Source organism: Podarcis cretensis, assembly GCF_951804945.1.
Source record: "Podarcis cretensis genome assembly, chromosome: 5".
Taxonomy (NCBI): domain Eukaryota; kingdom Metazoa; phylum Chordata; class Lepidosauria; order Squamata; family Lacertidae; genus Podarcis; species Podarcis cretensis.
Genome location: NC_137174.1, coordinates 60,495,980 through 60,507,342, shown reverse-complemented (window position 1 = coordinate 60,507,342; position 11,363 = coordinate 60,495,980). Strand labels below are relative to the sequence as shown.

At 43.8% G+C, this 11,363-nt stretch overlaps 1 protein-coding gene across 2 annotated transcripts in view; it reads left to right on the top strand.

Moving 5' to 3' along the window:
• The window catches only part of GPR148 (G protein-coupled receptor 148), an 83,142-nt gene extending 77,057 nt beyond the window's left edge, over window positions 1-6,085 (top strand). Inside the window, exon 4 of one of the 2 annotated variants that reach the window (XR_013839612.1) lies at window positions 4,477-4,623. Coding sequence is in view for 1 of the 2 variants with exons in the window: in XM_079978686.1 (XP_079834812.1) it covers window positions 4,762-5,814 (1,053 nt within the window). In the remaining variant the exon portion in view is untranslated. The other variant, XM_079978686.1, reaches the window with a different exon arrangement.
• The last annotated feature ends 5,278 nt before the right edge of the window (window positions 6,086-11,363 follow it).

The following is an 11,363-nucleotide window of genomic DNA, read 5'->3' as shown; positions in this document are numbered from 1 at the left end:
AAGGTAAAGGTAAAGGTACCCCTGCCCATACGAGCCAGTCTTGACAGACTCTGGGGTTGTGCGCCCATCTCACTTAAGAGGCCAGGGCCAGCGCTGTCCGGAGACACTTCCGGGTCACGTGGCCAGCGTGACATCGCTGCTCTGGCGAGCCAGAGTCACACACGGAAACGCCGTTTACCTTCCCGCTGATAAGCGGTCCCTATTTATCTACTTGCACCCAGAGGTGCTTTCAAACTGCTAGGTTGGCAGGCGCTGGGACCGAGCAGCAGGAGCGCACCCCGCCGCAGGGATTCGAACCGCCGACCTTTCGATCGGCAAGTCCTAGGCGCTGAGGAACAGGCCTTCTGGAAGTAATTTTAGTCATTTCTTCTTCAGGGCCATTGCTGTCTGTAAACATTTTCTGTTTTATTTAAATGCTCGAAAAGAACATGAGAAGAGCCCATGTGGTCCAGGAAACAGCTCTCACAGTGGTTAGCCAGATGCCTGTGGGAAGCCTGAAAGCAGTACCTGTGCAGAGGAGCACTCTTCACATTTGTGATTTCCAGCAACTGGTATTCAGAGGCTAGTAGCTATTGATAGCCTTATCCTCTTATTGATGTGTCTCATCCTCTTTGAAAGCCATCCAAGTTGATGGCCATCATCAATACCTCTTGTGGAAACAAATGCCATAATAATACTAGTAGTAGTAGTAGCAGCAGCAGCAGCAGTAGTATTTTATTTATTACCTGCCATTCACCCTAAGGTCACAAGGCAGGTTACAAGTTTAAAATGCAACATTAAAAACAGCCAAAAGCTAATTACAATCACAAGAATGAGGTTGGTGGAGGGTGTGTGTTTTGTGTTGTGTCAAATTCCAGGGTAAAGAGGTACATCACCAGCATATGAGAAAACGGTACAGTGGTACTTCGGATTACATAAGCTTCAGGTTACAGACTCCACTAACCTAGAAATAGTACCTCGGATTAAGAACTTTGCTTCAGGATGAGAACAGAAATCGCATGGCGGCAGCTCTAAAGCAGCAAGAGGCCCTATTAGCTAAAGTGGTACCTCAGGTTAAGAACAGTTTCAGGTTAAGAACAGACCTCCAGAACGAATTAAGTTCTTAACCTGAGGTACCACTATATAATGAAGGTACCAGACACACCTCTGAGAAGGAGGGAATTCCACAACATAGGGGCTGTCACAGAGTATGTCTTCTCCTGGACCACCTGAATTTCTGAAGCTGTGTGAAGAAATACTTTATTTTCTCTGTCCTGAATCTTTCAACATTCAACTTCATTGAACGCCCACCCCAGAGCTCTAGTATTATGACTGGAAACCAAAAGAGCGCCATCTAACCCTGTCCCTAGGCCACACCCCTCACAGTCATTCCTTTGCATCCTCCTTCAACCTTTACCTACCTGGAATGTGTTTTCAAACCAATGCTTCTTGCTTGCCTGGATGGAGGTAAAGGTAAAAAAAAGGTAAAGGACCAAGGGGGTAGAAATGTGTGTAGAAACTAACCTACTGCACATATTCAGTGTTCTGCCCACATTTGCCTCTGACCTCGCACACCACTAGCATGTGGCCCTCAAAAGCTTGTCTAGAAAGGAATATGGCCCTTGTACTTAAAAAAAATACCACTTCCTTGTTTAACATGTTTTTCTGACATTTAGCTGAAATGTTTCAGGGCATTCAGATGGAAGGAAAGAGCCTCTAAAATGTTTTTTTTAACTCCCCTATTCCTTCCAATACACATACCAGTGTCTGTCACCTGAAGAAGCAAATGTAGATCTAAGGTTTCCTTCATTCTGCAAAAAGACCTTTAACTTTTAATCAGATATTATTTTATATATTAGAAATATACATATGTCAATTCCTTATATACCTAACTTGTTTCTTGGGACACAGGTTCTAAAGATTTTTTTGTGGGGGTTTTCTTGGCTGACAACACTTGAGTTGAGCCAAGTGCTTCTAACAACCCTGAGAGGTTTCCATCAAACCTTTGTCAAGGAAGACAAACTTCATTGGAATTTCTGTCCTTGTTTTGGCATCTTAAAATAGAACTCAGTTATCCCACGTTAGTCATCCTTGATGTAAACTCTGATCTTTAGCAGCCTAATTGGGCTACGTTTGTGCTGAAAACTTTTCTGAGGCCATTTCTAAGATTGGGAACTATCCATACTCTACTGAATGTAAAGCAGCTTGTTCTGCAGGAATATTAAGCAGTAGGGAGTTTTGCTCCTTATATTAACGTCCGTAGGCCAGAAACATCCATTGCAGGGGTTGGATGGCAACAGGCTGAAGAGAATATGGCTTTACAATATGAACCCACCTTCATGCTCCATTTCACATTTCGCTGATAACTGTCTGACACCCATGAGGCAAGGTGAGGTGACTGCCTCAGGCAACAGGATCCACAGGGGCAGCAGATCCTGATGTAGATCCTTTATTTCCCCCTTTGTTCCTGATGTCAATCTTCACTCCCCCCCTTCTTCCCTGGCATTGGGGGGAGGGTGCACCATTTTGTGGTTTGCCTAAGGTGCCAAATGTCTTGGGCCGGCCCTGTGAGCAGCCACATAGCAAGAAAGTGGGCAGAAGGCCTGGCAGCCATTTTGTAGACAGAAGGCAATCAGGGAGCCAGCAATACAAGCCAGTAGCGTAGAAGCTGCTCTTTCAGTGCATGTCTCTTTGTGTGGAACAGAGAACTAAAACCATGCTTGTCACAACATAATCCAAAAGTGAATTACTTCACAACAGCCAATCTGAAGGCAAGCAGCACGATCTGTTGTGTTTGTTAGTGTCCCTTGTTTGCTTTATGCAAGCTCTGGACTTCATCTACTCTTGTGTCTAGAGAGGACATGGTGTGTCATGTTATGCCAGGTGTAGAGACAGTGCGAGGGGGGGTCCCCCCCATTTCACAATGCTAGAACATTCCAGCTGAACGTTGGGAGATTAAGGACAAACAAAAATAACTTCTTCAGCACATAGTTAAACTGTGGAAGTTGCTTCCACAAGACTGTCAACTTGGACAGCTATTAAAGGGTAATATAGTGGTACCTCAGGGTACAGACGCTTCAGGTTACAGACGCTTCAGGTTACAGACTCCGCTAACCCAGAAATACCTTGGGTTAAGAACCTTGCTTCAGGATGAGAACAGAAATCGTGTGGTGGCAGTGGGAGGCCCCATTAGCTAAAGTGGTACCTCAGGTTAAGAACAGTTTCAGGTTAAGAACGGACCTCCAGATCGAATTAAGTTCTTAACCGGAGGTACCACTATAGACTGGGACGCGGGTGGCGCTGTGGGTAAAACCTCAGTGCCTAGGGCTTGCCAATCGCATGGTCGGCGGTTCGAATCCCCGCGGCGGGGTGAGCTCCCATCTTTCGGTCCCAGCTCCTGCCCACCTCGCAGTTCGAAAGCACCCTTAAGTGCAAGTAGATAAATAGGTACCGCTTTATGGCGGGAAGGTAAACGGCATTTCCGTGTGCTGCGCTGGTGCTGGCTCACCAGAGCAGCTTCGTCACGCTGGCCACGTGACCCGGAAGTGTCTCCGGACAGTGCTGGCCCCCGGCCTCTTAAGTGAGATGGGCGCACAACCCTAGAGTTGGACACAACTGGCCCGTACGGTCAGGGGTACCTTTACCTTTACCACTATAGACAAATGTATGGAGTATCAGGCTCTTAATGATTCCTAGTCATAATTGCTACATTTCCTCCAATATCAGAGGCAGCATGCCTCTTAATACCAGTCACTATGGATCAGGAGAGTGCTATGTCATACCTTGATTGTGAGCTTTCCGAGACATCTAGTTGACCACTGTATGAACAGACTGCAGGATGAGATAAGTCTTTCATCTGATCTGGCAGTGCTCATGTTCATTCTAGATTTATTTAGTCCTTTGTTTTTATTATTCTTTCCTCCTGATTTAGGGAACAGCTGTAAAGGATGTAGAATTGTATTGTATTGTTATATGTTAATAATCTTTCCATTAATCGTAAGAAAATAGTTTATTTTGCAGTGCATCTGTTCCTCATCCCAAAGCATATGATGAAAACAAAAAGCACTTTAGGCAGGGGGTGTCAAGCCACATTTCATTCTCCATTTTGCAGCTCCATATTTCATAGTAGGTGGCAATAATATATATGGGATTTTGGTGTATGTGTACTGTTTCAGATAGCTGAAAATATATGGCAGCAGTCTGCTAAGAACCATGTATTAAAAGGGATTATGATGCACTTGTATTTCAGGAGCTAAGGGCACCATTCCTATTGATTACATTGACTCAATACGTTTCTGATTGCATTTAAACACTCTAGTATATCCTCTGGTTCCATTTATGACTTGATTGCATTGGCAAATTTGGAATGTCCCCTTTTATCTCATCACATCTGTTTAATCAAGCTAATATTCCATCTGCTACTTTGCTATGCTAATGCTTGCAGTGTGGACAAACTTAAGTTCTTAGTGATGAACAACCCATTTACTTCCCTCCCAGAGTGCCTGCTCTGCAGTTTGAATTTTGAGCCCTATGAGTGTGTTCCCTTCTTCTGAACAATCAGTGTTAAATTTTCTTGAGGAAAAGATTCCACTTGTGCGGATTTCAAGATCTACTTGCGGAGCTCCCTTACAAATCCCTATGTTTTGCCATCAGCTATCATTACAGAACTGACGACAGATGGTGATCTGGTTGCTATAAAATGCATCTTTGCTTGTTGCAAAACCTCAGTGTAGAAGAACTTCTTTTCTATACATCAGCTGCCATTCCTTATCTCTGGGGGAAATGAACTTCTCACTATGTGTGCCAGCCAGGATTTTGAATGCAACCTTCTCTCGCTATAGAGAAGTGGCCTCAAATGCCTCCTTCACTTTGGATAAAACTTCATTCCAAAACCTGCAAGAATTGATCATCTATCCTCCATACTCCAAGACAATGATGTTCCTGATCCCACCGATATTGTGCCTTACAGCAGCCGTCCTGATCAACCCTTTCATTCTGTTTGTGATTCTTTCCCGTGTCAACATCCGTCAGGAGACAAGATACCTGCTGTTGGGAAATGCTTTGCTCTGTGATTTGTTATATCTGATACTCTATGCTATGTCTGCAGTTTTCAATGTAATGAAACTCCACCTTCCCAAGAACCCTTGTGTGCTCCTGTTGTTTCTGCTGGCCATGACTTACTGCGGAGGGTTGCTAACGGCTGCTGCCATGGTGCTGGATACATACGTGGCCATTTTGTGGCCTTTGCATTACATCTCCATTTTGCCATCTTCACGAGCAAAGAAGCTGATACTGTTCCTATGGATCTTGTCTGGTGTTTTCCCTGGGATTGTCTTCTTAATACTCAAGTTTACCCAGAAACCCAGTGTATGCCCAGTGGAAAACTGCTCTGTCCCCATAATACTGGTAATGACTCTACATGGAGATGGGGCCGTGAAATCCTGCTATGTAGTCTCCGTTTCTGCCCTTTTTCTCTGTCTGTCCCTCATACTCTGCTGTTATATGATCCTGTATTTCAAAACAAAGCAGTCAGGCATATGGAAAAGCATGTTCTCTAGAGCCAGTGTGACGTTCCTGATGCATCACATTCTCTTGTTCTTTCATTTCTCTCCCCTCTTGGCTATTGTGGTGGACTCCTTGCTTTATGTCAATGCCGTCATTGGGACACAGACAGGGATATTGGTCTCTCTGATAATATGCAATGTGCTGATAATCTTGCCCAAAGCTCTGTTGCCTTATCTGTGTGGGCTTCGATACAGGGAGATAGCCTCATCCCTCAAGTTCTTCTTCAGATGGAAGCGCATGACTGCTGTGTCTCCAGTCTCAACCACTTGAGCAGAAACATACGAAAGACTTGTCATGGTTTGGAGCTGTATTTGACCTCTTCTATCAAGTTGGAAGGATCCCCCCCCCAAAAAAAAATCATTCCTTTGTTGTCTGCTGGCTGAGTTATTAGCCATTTATTTTTCCAAGGTCAGCATACTGTGAATGGAAAAGTAGTAGTATCATGCTGGTATTTTGATATATAATGATAACAATGTTGTGCTGAATTAGATGTCATGGTGCAGCAGTAAATTAGAAGGAAGAATTTAACCAAAAAAGAATTTTCACCAAAGAACATGGGGAACAACACATTAAGGGCAAGTGTAACAATTGTTCCTATTCTGATTTCAAAGTCATCAGATGTGCCTGGGTTTCAAATGAGGCCCCCTATGAATGGGGGTGTTTTTTTATTGTGCATTTATGATGATTTGTGCTTATGGTGGTTTGGGAGCAGTCATACAATACTGTATTCCACTTTCAATACCCATTCATGCCTGCAAAAGTTTTGGGGTAGCCATATGGCTTGATTTCCTATCATTGCATATCCTCTAGTTTCTTGCTGAAATCCTTTAACTTTTCATACCACAAACAATCTGGGGGTGGGTCCTATTTTATTTTATTTTAGCTACAGTGCAAGGATGTCTCTCCAGACAGCAATAGAGTGGTAGCAATGGGAAGGCATCACAGAACAAGTAAAGAAGTCCAGTGATATGTGGACAGTCCAGTATAAATCCACCATTAAAGCACTATTGCTGAGACGAGAACATGTCGCAGAATACACCCATAAAAACAGCAGCTTGGAAGTGCCCTGGATTCAGCATGCATATTCCTGCGATCAGATTGGTGATTGTCTACATTCCCAATTACATCTCTGAAACAACAAATATCTCCCTACCTTCTAATAGCATATTAACTTTGTATATACACTATGCACTGTCCCCTTGATTACTGTTGCATCTATTTGTCTTTTTGTCTGTTGCTGGACGTATGAAATGTAGCTATGAAGGCAGAGGAAACGTATGGAATTTCTGAGTTACTGAAAATGTATGGAAATTGTGAGCTACTGTAGGGGATGTGTCAACAGAGAATCTGTTTACAATTTTCCATAGTTACATGTCTCTGTGTTGTTGTTTTTAGCAGTCTCATCAAATATATGCATAAAGATGTTAGAAATTGTGTGACTTGATTTTAGGAGGAAATTACTTTTACAGCATTATCTAGACCTGAATTGGGGGACATTATTTCTTTCGGAGGCTGCCTTTCCCTTGGGAGTAATCTGTTAGGGCTGCACATCAGCAGTGGGGCTGAAGCCAGCCGTGGGTAGGTTCAAATCCAGTCCTCCCTCCCTCCCTCTCCCCTGCTCTCTCTTCATAGCCCCTTTTTCTCCCTCTCTTTCTGACACCCTTTTCCCTCCCTCCCAGATCCTTACATGAAATTAGGCTGAGGGAGAATGCAGCCCTGGGGCCACAGATTGCCCACCCCTGATTCAGACTAAGGACTCAGTTTGTCACTCTGAGATGCCATTTACACTTTAGCCAGGGGAATGTAGAATGTAACTAAGCAAGAATAGAATTTCATCATTTGTTGCTGTGCTCTTATCTATAGACTGGAAAATCAGGACCTAAGTATGCTTAGGGAACTGATCAAACTAGTCTAGTTTCTGGGACTGGGCTGATTGCTCCAGACATACACCAAGGGTAAACAAAGTGCACTGTGAACAAGTTTCCGTAAATAATAACTCACAGCAAATGTTTTCATCTACCAGTGTCCCGATCTGCAGGCTCCAGGAAGGCCTATGTGAGTGGTTTCATGCAGGGATACCAAAAAAGGAATGGCCAGTTTTAGTGCTTTATTAAAGAAAGGCATAAACTTGCAACACAGTCTACAGAACCCTGCTGCCTTTGCAGACTCGCAAATGGATGGACTTATACAAATGCAAGCTACGTAAGCTGGCATCAATAGCCCAATTAACACACTCCTGACATGGAGGCCTTTTCCCAACTCTTATCCATCTCCCAGATAAGGGAGTAGCTGACAGGCAGCCAGTATGAGAAGCCTCCCCTCTCCCAACTAGGTGGCAATGGTGCAGGCATTATCCATGGCCACATCCACCAGAATTCTGGTTGAAATGGCCTTGGAAAGTAGTGGGCCCAGAACGTCTGGGTTGGAGCACTGTTGAATGCTTTTTTCTTTTTCTTTGGGTGACAGCAGTGGTGTCCCATGGCCCAGTGGGTGGGCAGTGGTAGTAGCAACATCACCAGTAGCAGCAGGTGGATGGCAGACTGCTTGCTGGGTGCAGTAGAGCTGGCTGTGGCATGTGTGGCAGGCAAGCAAGTCAATCTGCTGTGGATGAATGGAAATGCAACCCCCTTTTGATCTACTACTTGAGGCATTTGCTCAGTTGGCTAGAATGGTGCTGATAACACCAAGGTCGTGGGTTCGATTCCCGTATGGGGCAGCTGCATATTTCTGCATTGCAGGGGGTTGGACCAGTTAATCCTCAGGGTCCCTTCCAGCTCTTCAATGCTATGACTCATTACAGGGCCACCCTTGCACGCTGTGCTATTGTTTATTACTCCAGTTTGCTGTTTCTCATAGAGACGTATCAGTACCACTTATTCCTGATGTTATTTATGGTTTTCAGAGCTTTGATAGGAAGAGCTTAGCTCAAAGAGGGACTTAATGGTCCGTGCTTCCCCAAAGCTCTATACATGATTCAGAAGAAAAGAGGTTATCATTCTGCAGTCGTTGCAAAGGACTTTCAGGCTCTGAAGCTTGAGAAGAAATCCATCGTTTAACACAAGGAGGGAACGAACCCTAGGCTAAAGGGTGGGGGAGACACATCACTTTTCAGAATGCCCGTTTGACCCGTCCATCAATGGCTCGAGTCAATAACACGACTATGTTGGAAAGAAAGTAAACATTCAACAGTACATCCTTTAATCCTTTGTGAGGCTACTTTGTTCCCCCAGCAACATTAAAAAATGCAGAGAAACATATACAGGGGCCCTTTCTACTGAGGAGTGGGTAAATAATGTTCTGTTGACACAGAAAGTTGGGCTACCAGCCAAATTTTTCAAGCTTAGTATGGACATAAACCAGATCCAGGCAGGTGCTGCATTAAGAGAAGTCTCTTTCCCTATCAACATTTATTTATCCTCATGCCAAGAAGATGTTTTTGAGGCATTAGGGAAATGTACTCAACGGGACTAAGATGTATGATTCTATCTAAATATATTAGGTAATTTCATACAATACATGGTTTAAAACACTTTTCCACTCCCCAGATCTATAATGTGCATGTCAAATCTACATTGGCTAGAGAGCATAGTAAATATACAATGGCTCTCCTCCCCCCCCCCCCCCACCTTCTGCTTGACAACATTCAGAAAAAGTGTGACAGAGGTTCAGTGGGACATTTACTATCATAGCAAAATGCTCTGTTGATTTACAGACTGATCTTGCGTATGTTTGCTTAGGAAGCAAATATTGGGATTTAAGCGGGACTTAACTCCTAGTAATGGTTAGCATCGCAGCCATAGAAACAGAATTCCTCCAAGACGATCTAATCCAACCTTCCACAATAACCAGATTGCCTTCATGGGATGCTGCTTTGTGTTGAACCAGACCATTACTCCCCATTCCTCAGCGCTGTTGTCTATACCAACTGACTGTGCCTCTCCAGGTTTCAGATAGGGGTCTTCCCCAGCCCAGCCCCGGTGATTGATCCTGGGGTCCTCAACATGCGCAGCATGTGCTCTATTGCACTAAGGCCTAGATTTCAATCTCATACAGATGTTCATCCTGTAGGCTCTTCAAAACCCTTGAGCAATAAGAAGTGCACATCTCCTTGGCTAATTCCATCTGCTACTTAAGCATTCCAGTAGTATGATGGTAAGAGCTGTTTGACAGTGGAATGGACTCTCTCAGAAGGTGGTGACCTCTCCAATGGAGGTTTTAAAACAGAGGTTGGATGGCCATCTGTCGGGGAGTCCTGCATTGCAGGAGGTTGAACTAGATGGCACTAGTCCAACCCTACAATTCTATGAGTCCTTTATTCTGGCCTAAGAGTGTTCTATTGCATCTGGGACACAGTGCTTATTATCCTAGCCTTGGCAATCTTAACAAACAGCTGTTCTTAGGGTAGATCTTTGGGTTATGGATGGTGGTCCTTCTGTTCCTTTACACAGAACTCAGTGGTAGCTCCAGGGCTGAATGTTTCTGTTTTGAGTGCTCCAAAGATCCTGTCTTACAACCTGCTCAGGTCCTGATTGTGTGCTACTGGATACCAGTGGCCACAGCCAAAGGTATGTCTTGATACTATCGCTTCATCACTGCAGAGCTGGTGCTTGTGAGAGGAGAAGGTGACAGTGGGCTTCCTTAAGAGCTGTTCTAAAAACTAGTTCACACAGGCAGGTCTGGTCATGTGATCACAGCACATGTGATTGAGAAGCGAAGGTGTGTTCATAGATGCAATCCATCTGGTCCTTCTTTCTCAGTAAACTGAGGGGGAATCATACACACACAGTACCTGTGTTGCACATTACCATGCCACACATATGGCATGCTTATCTACTCCTTCACCACATGTACTGAACCGGGTTCAAATTCACACATTATACATAGCCTCTTTGCACATGTCCTTTTTCTATATCTGCTTATTATGTAGTAGTCATAGCCATAATCATAATATTTACAGTCTTAGAAAATGTAACATCATTATATCACGATCATGACAATGCTGATTTAGAAAGAGCCAGAAAAAGCATTTCTTGGAAAAACTTGCAAGCTACTTGCCAAGAAAAGTGGAACATTCTTTTCCAGAATTTGTTGCCTTTCCTCTCTGTAAATAAAAGTCAAAACAAAGCAAGGAGATCCACAAAACAAAACAGAAGTGTTACTGGGGTGTTTTCCCGCTGCCCATTGCGAATGCTGGAATTGTGTGAACTGGAGCATATGCTAGAGCTTGGTTAATTGTCAAATATTGGGAGTACTGAGGACCCTTCCAACTAGCTAGCTTGGGGGCTCTGGTTTAGGAGCCAGCACACATCATGGGTGAGCCAGGGAAGGGATTAATGAAGAATCTTTTGCAAATTAAGCACTGAGTCACTGCTACAGAGTAGTTGTGAGGATTAAATGAGGATGGGGAGAACCATTTGCACCTTGAGCTTCTTAGAGGGAAAATGTAGAGTGTAAATGCATTAAGCAAATAAATAAGAGATGGGGAGACCACACTTAAAAAAAATAAATGCCCCCAATTACTTGTGTATTTGATTATGTGTAAGGTTATGAAACACAATCTTGCACTGTTTGCTGTAGTGCCATGATTAACAGTACGGTAATCTTTAATTGTCAGTTCTCTCTGTCTCCTGCTCAAAGCACCTGACATGATGCTTAAAAGTTCTTCCTGTTCATTAGAACAGAGTGGAGACTTTGGAGGAGGATGAGATCAGGGAGAAAATAATGACAAAAATATTAAGAGAGAAAGAAAAGGCTGCAGTAATCAAAGGGTGGTTTTACAGAAGAAATTAGTGGGTGTCAAAGAGAAAATAATTACCAGG